General features: G+C 38.1%; 1 protein-coding gene across 10 annotated transcripts in view; it reads right to left on the bottom strand.

Moving 5' to 3' along the window:
* ARHGAP21 (Rho GTPase activating protein 21) overlaps positions 1–16,120 on the bottom strand; it is a 133,056-nt gene that overhangs the window by 48,949 nt on the left and 67,987 nt on the right. For all 10 annotated transcript variants that reach the window (XM_044761865.2, XM_044761867.2, XM_044761868.2 and 7 more), the window contains one exon: positions 251–343. In XM_044761865.2, the coding sequence (XP_044617800.2) occupies positions 251–343 (93 nt within the window). The remainder of the gene's footprint in view (positions 1–250; positions 344–16,120) is intronic.

Genomic DNA, 16,120 nt, shown 5'->3' with positions numbered 1-16,120 from the left:
TTACAAGGGCCTCCAAGAGTCCATTATCTGAGTGGTGACTAAAAGTTTAGCCCAAGATTTATAATTTATATATTATTTCTGTTCAAATCCACCCATTTGGGTATCGAGAAACATACAATCAATTAGGTCTCAAAATACTAATAACAGACGTGAAGAAAAAGGAAGACACATTTGGAGGGACATGACATATGGAAGAAGGAAGAAATGGACTAAGACAGAACCAGAAGATGGTGAAGAAGACCAGCCCCACCTGTGCATAAGCCGGCTTCGAACGCAGGCCCTCCTTCTTTAACTTGTTTAACAAAGATGGTGTCCATTGGTTCCAAGCGGTTTCTTTGTTTTCCTGTGGGAGAGACAAAGCCCAAGGCACAGTTTACGTCACAAAATTTTATTAAAATACCAACATAGAAAATGATATTTAATTGAGACAATTAAGCAAAGACCTTTACGAAGTGTTAAATACACATCCTGCATTTGGATGCTAAAATCCTAATTTAGGGATTTTCATTAAATCAGACATTTATTTTGCTTCTTCCATAACACAACAACAACCACAACAGTGGCAACAGTTTCTTTTTACTGGGTACATTCTGTACAAAAATTACTACAGTAAGTACTATATATAACTGAGAGTTACGTTCCATAGCAAGTAAGTATTACTACCATCATTGCATAAAAGAGGAAACTGAGGCTCAGAGACATTAAATAAATTCTCCAAGGTCACACAGCTAGATTACACAGGCGGTGCTCACTCTATTGCTTTTTAACACTGCACTGTGCTAAGCTTTAACGATGAATAAGACACAGTCCCTTCCCTTCAGGGATTCTGGTAAGAAAGAGACACACAAAGAATGGCCCTATAGTATAAAAACAATCAGAGACAAATACAATATCCGGCCATGGCAATGAGGAGCACGTGGTCGACCCTGTAAGTCAAATATTTCACAGACTGCTGTCCATGGATCATCTGCATTAACAACTAAGGTGCTTGCTACAATACCAATGCTTTGGGGTCCAATCAGAAATCTGCTTTGTCAACAAGTTTCTCAGGCAATCCTTACACACACTAACATTTGAAAACAACTACGTTTCAGCAAAATAGAAGTCAAGGAAAGATGTGCAGAGGAGAGGACACACAAGCGAAGTGATAAGCACCATGATACATACTATCAGGGGACAAAAAGGCAGACAGGTTCTCTCTCTTTTTTTTTTTTTTTTTTGAGGAAGATTAGCCCTGAGCTAACTACTGCCAGTCCTCCTCATTTTTGCTGAGGAAGCCTGGCCCTGAGCTAACATCCGTGCCCATCTTCCTCTACTTTCTCTGTGGGACGCCTACCACAGCATGGCGCGCCAAGTGATGCCATGTCCGCACCCGGGATCCAAACCTGCAAACCCCGGGCCGCCGAGAAGTGGAACGTGCGAACTTAACCGCTGCGCCAACGGGCCAGCCCCCAGATGGGTTCTCAAAGTGTGGTCCCCTGACCAGCAGCATTAGTGTCAGCAGGGAATGTGTTAGAAATGCAAATTTGTAGACCCACCCCAGATCTTCTGAATCGGAAATGAGGCAATTGTGATGCAACTCAACTTTGAGAACCACTGAAGTAGAAGACAAGGTCCTGACCCTTAAAGAAGTCTATAACAGAAAATAAGGCCCATGCACGCATGGAGTAATATAACAATACCGGTTAAACAGCAATGCTGGGCAGAAAGTGACTGAGTGTCACATAGAAAGAACTCCTATTTATATTGCCACACTAAACTGAATTTTTACCATCGTGTATCACAAAGGTGGCTCAAAAGACGTTTCCTAGTAAAGGAATAGCTATCAGCACCTCCCCTTACAAATCTAGCTATTTACTCTGAGAGAAGTCCTCTAAAGCAGTGAGTGGCTAACTCAACTACTGAGAAAGCAACAGGGTTCAGCGGAAATTGCTCGTGTTTCACAAGCCATTAGACTTGGATTCAAGTCCTTGCTTTGCCACTCGATAGTCCAGTTGCAATTAAGTAAACTCTTTTACTTAAAGAAATTATTACATTTTCTTCTATAATTGTTCTATATTTTTACATTCTTGAAAGGTTCCTATGAAGACTAAATGAGATAATGTAAAATCACTCAGCACAGTGTGCAAGTGAACAAACTCCTCAGTCAACGCATATTTTCACTCTTCTTTGCATATTTCTTAAATGAAGACTAGTGTCATATTTTTATGATTTCAAGAATTAAAAATCTGAAAGGTCATAAAAATACACTTGCAAAATATCTATCATCCAATTTGAAATACTATAAATCTATAGTAAATATATATCAGAATATCTTCCCAAAGACACTTTATACAGCCTTTTCTCTATGTTCAGATGACATGAAAATATTATCAATCCTTTAGCCACTTCTGATTAGTTATGACAGATAGCCATGACTGCTCTCTCCATGAGGTTTAGGAGGAAAAAGAACTAACGTTAGTTAAATCTCTACTATATAAAAGAATGTCCTAATTCTTTCTTTTTTTTTTAAAGACTGGCACCTGAGCTAACATTTTTTTTTTTTTCCTTCTTCTCCCCAAAGCTCCCCGGACACAGTTGTATATTCTAGTTGTAGGTCCTTCTGGTTGTGCTATGTGGGATGCCGCCTCAGCACGGCTTGATGAGCAGTGCCAGGCCCATGCCCAGGATCCAAACTGGTGAAACTCTGGGCCACCAAAGCGGAGTGCGCGAACTTAACCACTCAGCCATGGGGCCAGCCCCAAGAATGTCCTCATTCTTAAGAGATGTTTAATGAAGTACTTAGGGACTAATTATAATGATATATGCAACTTAGTTTTCAAATGGTTCAGAGGAAAAAATAAACCAAGACACTCACACACTCAGACACGCATATAGATAGATGGATAAAGAAAATATAACAGCATGTTAATTGCTGAAGCATGATGGATGACATACAGGTGTCTATGGTACTTTGAAAATTATAATAAAAAGCTAGGGGAAATTTTCTATATACGCCAGGCTTTACTTTTCTTCATAGAAGTTATCACTCACTACTTAAAATTATGTTTTTATTGGCTTACATGTTGGTTTTGTGTCTCTCCCACTAAAATGAAGAGCAGGAATTCTGTCATGTTCACTGATATCCAGACCACCTGGAACAATGCCTGGCACAGAGCAGGCATTCAATAAATAATTATTCAGTAAGTCAATAAATTTATTATGTAGTTTAATTCTCACAACAAGCCTTCAAGATGCCATTGTACTGAAGAGGAAACAGAGACTAAATAACTTGCAGAGTAAGGATTTGAACCCAAGTCTGAATCCAAACATGATGTTCCATGCTGCTTCAAAAGGAACGGAACAGCTTACTCATTTGTCTAGCTTTACTGAATACAAGTGGATAGTATACTTACAATCAATTTGAAAGGATCCAAATACTTAATTCCAACCAAGGTGGTAACCAAACTAGGTCCCTTTGGGGCCAACTCAACATTACAACAGTTGACCTTAAAGGAAAGCCAACTATTTTTTCTTGGCTAGAGATTTGAGGGTTTAGAGTTTAATATGTTTTGTTGTATCAAGTCATTGCTTTCATAGAAAGACTTACATAATAAAAGAGAAGACACATTTTTCTTATTAATGTCTTCTAGTCCACTTTGTCCCAAAGGTGATTATACCATACTTATATTTAAAAACACAAAATGCAAATGACCATTAATGAATTCTACAAAATAAGTTGGTTGAGTAGCCATATAGTGACTCCTGAAAATTCTGATAGAAAGTTTGAGTTATACAGAATAGATGTAGTCCAAAACAGTTTGGTTTTAATTTCCAAAAATGAAATACTAGTTTTGCAATGACCGCCTTGGTAGAATCAGAGACACGTTGCCATTGACAAATCTTTCAATACAGTGTGAGAACAGATGATGATGGAATAGACTGAAGTAGAGGTCAAGGCACTAGCCTATATGCCTAAGCTGTACTTTTGATTCTTGTTGTTTCTGGGCTTTTCTATCTGCACTTCTTCCAAAATTCTGACTTGCTATTATTACCCTAGCTATCATCCAATTCCTTCTGGACAACAGAAAATTTCCCATCGATATCCCTCAATTACAGGCAGGTTTCACTAAAAAACAGACTGCTCTTCACTTTCCGTCTTCCTTGTCTCTAAACCTTGAGCTGAACACTTGGCTCATTAATGCCAAGAATGTCTTCTTTTTACTATCTGCTGCCTGCCATTCTGCTGGAACTGGAAATCAAAAGTATCAAATTTAAGACATGTTATTCAATCTCTTGTGCCTTTAGTTTTTTTAAGTCAATGTCTAGATATGCAACACTAGAAGTCCAATCCTGAATTGTAACTCACCAGGAAAAATTATTCCTTACTTGCCAGCATGAGCGTCTGGCAAAGCCAGATGGCTGCCCTGGTAACTCTTAGCAAAAGCCTCTTTCAAGTCTACATCTGTATTTTACAATTTCTCAATTTTTCGAGAACACTTAGGACACATTTCAAAGAACTGTTAAATACTTTATTTAAGCGTCATTTCTTGACCTTACCAAAAGAAAAGGAAAACGTGTTTTTTTAGCACACACATGTAATTAAATCTTTCTGTATTTGAGAAAAGGAAGTAGAAAGACAATGATCTTACACAGATGAGAATGGCTAAAACGACCAGGTACAGAAAAAGTCCCATTTTATGTTATTTACTCCACAATTAGTAAAGACTTGAACAAGAAGATGTAAAAAGTATATATGAATTTACTTGAATTTGAATATTACACTTTAAATAGGAATGTACATACTTCTAAATTAATATAACCAGTAAATGTAATCAGTTGGGGAAAAAAAATGTGAGGAAAAAAATAATAATATATAGGTAGTAGCTGCCATCCAAATACTGAATGTACATCCAGGTGGATGTGATTTTTATTCTCCATATCCAGCATAAGGTCGTAGTTAAGAGTTTGGGCCCTAGGCCCAGAGTACGTGGATTAAAATTCCAGCTCTACCATTTATTTTCCAAGTACAGTTAGCAGATTTTGCAATATTTGGTACATTCTTATACTAAAAATTATTAGTTGTCTTATCAGAAATTCAAATTTAATCGGGCATCCCATATTTTATCCAGCAATCCTTTCTCCAAGTGATTTTAGACAAATGATTTATTTATGCCCCAGTTTATTCATCTGAAAAATGAGGAGAATGATAATTATTCCTATCTGGCAAGGTTGTTGTGAGGATTAAAAGAGATAATCTATTAAAATGCTTATGTAATGTCTAATACAAGTCGGTATTTAATAAACGCTACGTATTACTATGCTAGTCTGATGATAAACCTCCAGAAGGTTTACACACAGATCAGGGATGACGGACGCCACAGTGCTTGTGACACTGAGTGTCTGATAAATACTGGTTGAAAGAGTATCTATACAAACTTAACTGTCACATAATGGGGAAGTCGGGGAATACAGACCAAGGAAAAAGGATGACTAAAGAAAACAAGGAGAAAAGTGAGAGAGACCGTACTTAAAATTTTTCCAGTAACTCTGACCCAAACTACACACCTGTCTTCAAAGAGACTGCTGTCTAGACCCTGGGCTCTGTCAGTTAAGACGATCTAAACCTCTAATGACCTCTTCTTTGGAGAATGTGAAAGTCAAAGTCACTTGCAACGTTTAAATTATTTCAAAATTTAAAATATTAAGTATACAAAGCAAAGAGACTAAAGCAAATAGATTATTTCAAGAAGGAACAAAAATTGAACTGTGCCACTTACAAAAAGAACCCTGTAATGAAAGAGCCACATAAAAATACATAAGCCCAGGTCAGGGAACCCTATAGTTCTGGAGACACACTGAGAAACATATGCTTCACACGAAGAAATAGCAGCCCGTATTTTAACCAAAAGCAAAGCAATAGAAAATAATGGCTATCACTGAGATTAAGCTTTTTACCCCTTCTCTAAGCTCTCAAAGACCCGACTGGACAATTTTTTGAATGGAACCAAATCCTCTCTGCTTTAATAAAGACTTTTTTTTTTTAAAAAAAAGTATTCTTTTTATTGATTTCTTTATTGTAAGAAAAAACCCAACTCTACCTCTACACAAGAGAAGCCTTTTGCAATTAAATTATGCTTCAGTATGAAAGTTATAAAAGGCTTGGGAGAAGAGGACTCTCCACAAAGGTGGAAAGCTCAGGGGTACATCACATAAGGGAGTATGAAAGCCCCAGGCGTTCACTATTTAAAGAAAATCAATTAAATAGCTTATTGAAATTAATATCTATTTTGCAGACCAAAAATAATTGAAACCACCATGTAGGTTGAAATAGACATCAAAGTTAAGTCTGAATGAAGAAAAATGATCTTTACTTCTCTTTGATGGATAATAGATGGTCACAGAAGAAAAACTGGGCAGGAAGAAGAATTTGTTGAGCAGAAGTTAGGAATTATGGATCCATTAAGGCAAAAAACAAACGGAAAGAGAATAAACAACAAGTTCCGGCTCATGGTTACCTCTGGGGGAAGAGAACAGGGAAAGAGTGGTGTCAAAGGGCCTTAACCATAGTTAGAATACTCACTTTTATGTCTTGAAGAGAGAGACAGAGATGTGGAAGAGAGGGGAGGATACTGAAACGTTAAGATGACAAAAATAGGTGGCAAGCATTTGGAAGTGACATTTTTTCCTATATTTTCTGTTTGCCTGAAATATTTCATAACTATAAAATTGTTGATAACAGCCTTCTAATTTTTATTTTGGGGGTGCGGTTTGCTAATGGCAAACAAAAGTATCTTAAAAGCCTAACAGAGACACATTATCTAACATCAAAAATCTATGTATCATATGACAAATACACCCTATATGATAAGAAATGAAGGGGAATCCAATTTAAGAAGACTGATATGGCAGATCCTTGGGTATTTTTTTTCCTTTGGTAATAGCAGAAGCACTAAGTAAAAAAAAAGCACCAGCTTACTAAATCTAGGTGTTCCCCAAATTTCCACTTAAGATGCTCTCACTTCAAGAGTGACGACTAGTACTTTAAAATTATACCTCCCAAGTCTCCAATCTGCAGCTCCAATAATTATCATGAGATTCACATCCAAAATCCCAATGATCTCTGGATGTTGTCAGTAGAATGTCACCTGCTAGGACTCGATCACATTATATCTATCATAAGCAAACACATACTCTCCACTCAATCTGATCTTCACATAATATCAAATGGAATAAAATGAAATAAGAAAATCCCTTAAATACTAAAAAGCAGACCATGTTCTAACCTAATCATGATAAACTTTCTTTCAACCTAGACTCATCTAATTATTTTTTTTTTACTTCTTATTGTGGAAAATGTCCAACATACACAAAAGTAGAGAAAATAGAATAAACCCACATGAACGTCACTTAATAATTATAAAAAAAATGTCACTCTTGTTTCATTTATACTCACCCTTTTTTCCTAAAATATTTTAAAGCAAATCCAAGATATCATGCCAATTCATTCATAAATATGCATACTTCGGTATGCATCACTAACAGATGAGAATTTTTCTTTACTTTTCTTAAAGGAAAGACAACAAAATCCTTGCACGTTCTCCATAGCATGTAGTGATCTACACAGCGTGGACAACACTAGTCGACAACAAACCTAATCCTACTTTCAGCCTCCTAAATGCCTACTTAACATTAATGAAAAGCAGTACGTCACGACATGGAAATGATAGCAGCAAAAACTATGGAATGAATTTAGAAGGGTTCCACATGCAGAATCACAACAGAACCCTAAATTAAGTTCCTGAACACGTTACCCATGCCCAGTAGGATGCTCTGCCTGTGCATTCAAATTCGGTGAGTTCATGGATGCAAGAGGCCATTCGCAGCATGAATATCTCCAGCATGTAGAACAGTGCCTGGCATACAGTGGATGCTCAAGAATTATTTACTGCTGACTGATTCAAATTAAAGCCCTGGAAAACATCAACAGTAAACCTATCCAAGGACAACGGAGAGATTTGTTTCAGGAACAAAGCTATCATACTGCAACTGGTCTGCAGAATTTTCCTCAAATAGTAGGAGAATGCTGCCACTTATGCTAATTTGAGCACAATACCACTAGGTGTCAGACGCGAACCAAAATTTTCTAGCATTATAAACAACCAGGCAAGAAAGACTCTGGAAGGGTGTTATTCATTCAACAAATATTTACTGAGTTCGTAAATGTGCCAGGCGCTGATTACCCTACAACGAACAAAACATCCTGGGATCTGTCTTCTGGGGTATTCGAAGTTTATGAAACATGGGTTTTTTTCTCTCTCTAAAGTTTCAGGAATTTCACAAACTATATATCACATCTAGATTCACAGCCTTGTTATTCCTGTTGTGCTACATTTTAATTTCCCTACAAGCCAGAAAAATTTGTTACAATGCTCTAACCACAAGCAACTATCTTTCCATCTCCTACCTTACCATCGCGCCATCCCTCAACCAATTCAACTTGCTCGTCGACTCTGTCAAGACCTCCCATTCCCGTTGGCCCTCTCTACTCTTCAAGGCTATCAATCTCCCTCCAGAAATCACTTTCTTCCACACTAAGATTACCCATGGATCAATATTTCAACAAAATTCACCGGCAGCCTCAACTTCCTTTCCCTCTTGACCTTTGAAAGCATTCAATTTGCCCATCTCCAAGTGTGGAGAATTCCAACCACATGCCTGCTCTGCTCTTGCTCTTGGCCTGCTAATTCAGCTGAACAAAACTGCGTGAGCCCAGTGATTTATAGTTCCCAAGTTCAGCTAAGTTCTTGACACTGCTCCATAAAGTCTCTCAATTGTGTTTTAACACCCATTCCCTCCAGGTTGCTATTTCAAACTTCTAATAGCCTTCTTGAACTTGCTATTCCATGCTGATGTCCTCACACTATTTGGATAACCTGTCTCTTAACTTCACTATATCTCACTTGCTGTATCTTCAATTTCTTTCCATCTTTGCCCATTCTTCCTTCCTTTGTCCTACCACAGGTGAGGATTTAGGTCCCAGCCTTCTTCAGGACCATGCTCCCCTAATTAGTTCTCATGCATAAAACCTGTTTCTCTCTAATCTTCTCTCCAGATTCCCACACTTACACAAACAACAACAAAATTCTCTGGCTTTCCAATTAGCTATCATTTCTCATTCCCTATCCTTCATTTTCATACTTCTTGCAAGAATAGTCTATACTCGTTAATCCTCATTTCTTTACTTCTAATTCAAGGTTTCTCAGACACTGACAAATGTCCCCTGCGGCACCAAACTGCCCACCCAGCCCACTCCTGCTCTCATGTGTAGTTCACTGCTCTAACTTACATTCTGATTGCTGATATTTGGTTTCTTCATCCCTTCTGTCCACTGCACTGAAACTGTTCTCAAGTAACTTTACCAATTTGCTATTTGTCAGATCCTGTCCAATAGTATGCTTTTTTTTTAGTGAGGAAGATTGGCCCTGAGCTAACATCTGTTGCCAATCTTCCTCTCTTGCTTGAGGAAGAGTGGCCCTGAGCTAAGATCTGTGCCCAGCTTCCTCTATTTTGTATGTGGGTCACCACCACAGCATGTCTTGACAAGTGGTGTAGGTCCACGCGTGGGATCTAAATCTGCGAACCTGGGCCGCTGGGGCGGAGCGCACCAAACTGAACCACTATGCCACTGGGCTGGCCCCCCAACAGTATCTTTTTAGTCCCCATCCTAATGAATTCTCTACAACAAATGACAAGTTATCCACTCCTCGCTTAAAATTATCACCTCTTAATTAACAAGTCACCAACTCCTCCTGGCTCTCTTCATACCTTCAAAACTTATTCTCCAATTTCCTCTCTGACCATCTCTTAGATGTTGCCCTCCCTCGGATCCTAGCTTCATCCTCTACATCTTCATACTGTCTGTGTACAGTTTCATTTATGCTTAGAACTTAATTATAACATATATAATGATGACTTCCAAATCTATTTTCACCCCCCCACCTTCCCTATAAGCTCTGCACACAAATTTCCAACTAAGCACTAAACATTCCACAGGCATCAGAAATGCAACTTGCCCTAAACTCATTTCCCCAGGGGGAGGGGATCGAGATGTTTCCCCTCCAGGGTCCCTCAGTGAACAGCACCTCCATCTATCCACTCATTCGTGCCAGAAAAGCCAAGCATGATCCTCCACACGTCATCCTTAACTAGTGACACACAATCCATCCTCAAGTCCTGCCCCCAAATCTGGGCAAATGTATATTCTAAATACCTCTGAAATCTGTTCTAGAATGCTGCTTTGCCTTCCTCCTGATAAAATCCTCTTCATCTGTCAACAGCACAAAGGACACCCCACTTTAGAATCTCCCCTGATAGTTAGATGATTCCCTGTGCTGTGACCTATAGCAACTGCACATCCCTCTACTTCCGCACTTCTGGAATTATTTTACACTTCATCCTCCACCAGAGTAGGAGCTTCTTGAAGCCAGAGTCTGTATCCTATCTATCTTTCTATCTATCTATCTATCCATCCGTCCGTCCATCCACCCACCCATCCATCCATCTATCTATTCATTAATGTCTGCATGCCAGGAACCGCTCTGAGTTTTAAGAAAAAAATAATAAACAAAATAAAGTTCCTGTTCTACTTTCCAAATGAGGTAGACAACTGCTCAACAAAAAATAAGTAGTATGAAGTGCTATGGAGAATAATCAGCCAAGCGAGAAGGGAAGTAAGAGTGACGGGCAGGGCTGTCACACCGCTTTTACGAAATGGTCAGAGAAGCCTTCTCTGACAGGTGACATTTGGACAACTGTCTGAAGGAAGTAAGGTTAGAGGCCACTTTGCTCCCTTCCCAGCAATTAGCTTATAGTGACTGGCTCATGGCAGTGACTCATCAAATGTTCGCTAAGTGAATGACTCAACAACAGGAAATATATTTCTAGATTTAATGTGTTTAGCATTCACACACAAATATTTCTGTTCTGGTTCTATACCAAAGATGAAAAGTTATCTGTTAAACTTCAAAAGCAGGGACAATAACTAATACAATTAACTTTTTATTAATTGTATCTGTAAATCACATACTTTGTAGATTAGCTCGAGAGCAATCAAGAAAAAAATGAAACTATCCAGCTAAGTGCGGTCTGTGATCAAGGTCTTAAGTTAGCGAGCAGCCAGGAGAAGACAGCTCAAATTCACCTAATTACAGGCTCATCTCTGGCACATTTTCTATAGAGAAATTATTTCCACAGGACAGCAGAGAACATTACTACTCCAACCATGTCCTTTCCTTGACTTTTCACCTTTTTAGCCCTATCTCTTCAGCATCTTCAATTAGTTCTCTGAAATCAAAGATTTCACATTTCTAAGGGTTTTAGAACCCCAAAAGAGATTTTTTTTAATTGTATTTATTTTCTTGACTGCCAAACTAACTCCATGCAATATATCTTTCAAAGTCTTAAAACCTACTCCTAAAAACTGGACTTCCGACAATGCCTACTTTAGACCAATCAAATTTCCTTCATTTTAGATTATTATAAATATGGTCTCCTAGGACGTTTAAAGTGAAGTTAAGAGAAGTTTTTTAAGCTCTCATTTAACTTGACCACTTTCCCAGTTTATTTTACAAGGAGGATGCTCAAATTCCTCCAGAAGTCCAGGATTGCCATGTTGTTGTTATTGCTGTTCCAGTTTACACACTTGGCAGCTATGTGAGATAAGGTTTCTAAATTTAAAAAGTGTCCCTGACACTTCGCATTAGAAGGGAACTAATGGGAGAAAGGTGAAAGAAAAGCGGGAAGGCAGCAGAGACTGGAGTCTCCTTCCTCGACAGCAGAGGTAAGGACGCAAACACGCCAAACTCCCCAACTTCAGGACCATCAATTTGGAATAGTGCCAGGTCAAGGTGGCGGTTTCTCCCTTTATGTGCTATATTTACTCAACAAACATTTCCACTCCTACTACGTCCCAGGTACTCACTAGGCACTGAACATTTGACAGTAAAAGGCAATTTCCATCCTTAATGGCCTCTGTTCTTAAAGTAATACATAAAAACATTTTTTTCTCATAAACATAATGAATAGCCTGGGTATGTAGGAAAATTTGATTTTGCATATTCTAATGACCAATTTCTGATGACAGATATACTCACTCCTCTTATTTCTCTATTTTCCCATGTTGGATTTGCGCTGCTGCCCCCACCTCCCAGGACCAGGCATATCAGGAGGCGGAAAGTCTCTACTTGTTCACCAGGCAGCATGAACGATCACTCAGTTTAACTGTCTCCAAAATAGCAGTGGAGATTCCCCAGCAGAGAAGGAGGGAGTCTAACCGCATCTTTCACTAATGAGAAGCCTCCAACAACCGGCTCCACCTGGTACCAAGAGCCTTCCAAACATCTGAAAACAGCGACCACTTTCTCTCCTTAAGCATCTCCTTTTCAAGCAAAAGTTTCAAGTTCTTTCCATCTTTTAATAAAATATGTATCATAGTTTCAAAATTCATATATATATCTTTGCCATCATTGCCCTTTAGATCTGAGGCTCCCCAGTGTTTTGACCAGGTCCGATTTAATCAGAAGAAGATCCTGGGGCCCTCCTTTCCCACTTGTCAAATGGAGAGGAATAGAATAAATATATTGAGGTTAACTTGTTACTAGCAACATATAGAATCATTTATGATAATCTTTGCCTATGTGAGTATGTATATGTGTGTGTACATATGTGTGTATGTATATAAGCTTACACATTTTTACATTAGGCAACATGGCACACAATAGCAAACCACAAATAACTGGATAATTTTATTATAACTACATTGATAGAATTTTTAAAGGTATTTTAATAGGACAAATACATGGGCAGCAAATCACCCAACAAAGTTACCAATGTACTAGCCAACTGAGCTAGTATAGCACAAGGCACATCTTATATTTAAGCCATAGCGAATATACATGTAAGGCCCAGCAACTAGAAGATTATATCTTGAAATACTATTAATATCAATAATATAATATATGTCCAGGCTACTTCCATTTGAAGGGCTTCTTTACCCAGCAGGCAGAAAAAAGATCCCAAGTTATGTCCACTTAGGAATCTATTAGGAGACTCTCCCCACATTAAAGAGTAAGGGTAAGTGGAAAGAATGCTCCATCAACCCAGAGGCCACCTTGGGGTTAAGCAAAGTTGGAGTCAGGGGCGGGGAGGGAAAACCAACCTCCAAGACATGGCTCTAGGCCAAACTTCACATAGATTTGTAGGCTAAACCATGAAATAGCCTGGCTCTGAATAAAAGCAAATACCAATCTACCTGAAGAACAGCTTTTTCATTCTAGATCTCAAAGACCCTCCAGTAATAGTTTTTGGAGGTCAATAAACACAAAATAGTGTAACATGCATAGCAAAACAGCAACAAAACACACAAAAACCAACATACTTTGAGCTAGAATCAGCAGGAAAAAAGAGAAAAGAGAAACAGACTCACAAAGACTCCTCATAACAGAATTACCAGACACAGATTATAAAAAAACTGTTTACTATGTTTGAACAAATTTTAAAAACAAGCCTAAAAATGGTAAAAAGGAAACTCTTAAGACATGACCAAGCATATCTGATGTAGTACCCTAAGGAGCTTCTAATAATCAAAATTTAAAACTCAAACAGCTAAGAAGAAAATTATTGTATATTGTAAGAAATTATCTAGAATGCAGCCCAGAAAGAAAAAAAAAAGAGGAAAAAATAGAGAATTTAAGAGCCATGCTCCTAAGAAGATCTAGCATATGTTTAATTTGGGCCCCAGAAGAAAAGAGAGCATTGGGATAGAGGGACACAAAATGTGAGGAGATGCTGGCTGAAAATTTTCTGGAACTGATGATAGACATCAATCCAGATACAAGAAGCTCAATGAATCCCAAACCAAAAAAATAAAAATAAATCCACACCTAGACTCATCATTATGAAATGGCCAAACACCAAAGATAAAGAGAAAATTGTTAAAGCAGCTATAAAAAAATTTGCCTTCAAAGAACCAATAAACCAAAATATGACTTCTTACCGGCAACAATAAAAGCCAGAAGAGAGTAGACTATTATCTTCAACATGCTGGACGAAAATATCAACTTAGAATTCTTTACCCAGCAACAGTATCTTTCAAACATGAGGGCAAAACAAAGACCTTTCAAGGGGGAATAAAAATCCTGAGAGAATTGCAACACAACATAAAGTAACATGTGGGTAGGAAGGAGGTAAGTAGAATTAATATGCTTTAAGAGGAGAATAAAATATTAATTAGCATTAGACTTTGATGAACTTGCATATTATAATTTCTAGGATAACCACTAAAAGAATGGCAATATATTATATAATCTCTCAAGCAGAGAGCATAAAAGAGAAATGATTCTGTTTCCTCAAAAAAGGATAGAAAAAACAACCATAGGAAATTCGAGATAAAATAGAAACAGAAATTTCAAAATAAAATAGGAGATTAAACAATAAATATATAATTAATTACATTGAATGTAAACAGAAAAAAATTTCCAAATTTAACTATAGTGAATTACCTTGTTTCAGAATCAACTCTTTCACCCATAAACAACAAGCAGAAAAGTTAGACACAGGATAAATACCATTCGTGTGAAGGCAAAAAAGTTACCCAGGCAGAAAGGGCCTGAAGGGACAAGATCCCGAGAGAAGGAATTTCAGAGAGGTGACCCAGTGTTTTAACTGCTTTTTGCCTTGAGGCATTTTCTGCTTCAAAAGTAATGGCTGAGAAACTGAAGAGCTGTGCAGAGCTTCCATCAGTCTCAAAGGGCTGGGGTCACAAAAATAGGTATTTGAGGGCAGCAAAGAAGGGGGGCCCTGGAAAACACCTTATCTTTCAGGTGGGGCCTCCAAAGGAATATAACCTGTGAGTAAGGATGAAAAAGTAGAAGCTGAACCATGTCAAGAATGGAGGTATGTTGCTCAGATCTCCTTCAAGAAAACCCTCTCTAGAGAACACAGTTGACTGACAGCCCCAGCTGCCACCCCTTGAGATGCACCATCATGTTCACCGTGAGGCCACATTTCCCTACTCCTGTCCAATGCAGGATTCCTCTAAGAGGCAGTGTTTGCTTGGGAAGTCATCACTAGCCTAGCAGAGACCTTCTTAGGACTGTCCTTCCTACCAAATCCTTCTCTCCCTCTCTTCTTTCACAGCTGTCAGACCTGTATCACAATCTGAAGTCTTCCCCATCCTCTCCTGCTCCCTTCTTTATCCTTCACAGGCATTTCTCCCAACAAAGCTCTGGCATGTCTAATCTTGTCATGCCATCTGTTTCTTCTTGGTGTGTGCTTCTCAGAGAATCTGAACTGATACATCAAACATCAAAAAGACCCATGTACACCTTTAGGTGAAGGTCAATCCTTGAACAGAGATGCAAAACTCCTAAATAAAACAGAAAACCAAATCTGGTAATATGTAAAAAGTATAATACATTATGAACAAGCTTGGTTTAGTCCAGGAATGCAAGGTTGGTTTAACATTTCAAAAATAAAGCAATATAATTCACTATTTTAAGAGATTATAAGAGAAAAAAAAATCAAAGGGCTATCCCAAAAGAGGTAGAAAAACTCAACACGCATTCATGGGAGAAATACACCACATTCATAGATTGGAAGATCTAATTATTTCAAATATTTTCAAGTATTCAAATATCGTAAATAACACAAAAATCAATCAAAATTTTAGCAGGATTTTTTTTGGGGGGGGGGTCTAGAAACTGAAATACCAACTCTAAAACTTACACTGCAAATGACAAGAATAGCTGACCCAATCTTGAAAAACAAAACTGAAAGACTCTAGCTAATAGCAGCACTTACTATACAGCTACAGTAAGGAGGAGAGTGTTTTCTTGCTACCAAGAAAGTGACCAATGGAATAGAACAGAAGTTGGCAAACTTTATCTGTAAAGGGCCAGCTAGTAAATAGGTTAGGCTTTGCAGAAAATGTACAGTCTCTGTCATATATTCTTCTTCTTTTGTTTTTAACAACCTTTAAAAAATATAGAACTATTCTTAGTTTGGAAACTGTACAAAAATGAGCCAGAGGCCAACCTCTGGAATAAAAGAAAGCCCAGAAACAAACCTACACATATAGGAA

Source organism: Equus asinus, chromosome 29 (assembly GCF_041296235.1).
Source record: "Equus asinus isolate D_3611 breed Donkey chromosome 29, EquAss-T2T_v2, whole genome shotgun sequence".
NCBI classification, from domain to species: domain Eukaryota; kingdom Metazoa; phylum Chordata; class Mammalia; order Perissodactyla; family Equidae; genus Equus; species Equus asinus.
The sequence above is the reverse complement of the archived record's forward strand: the minus strand, read 5'-3'. Positions and strand labels throughout refer to the sequence as shown.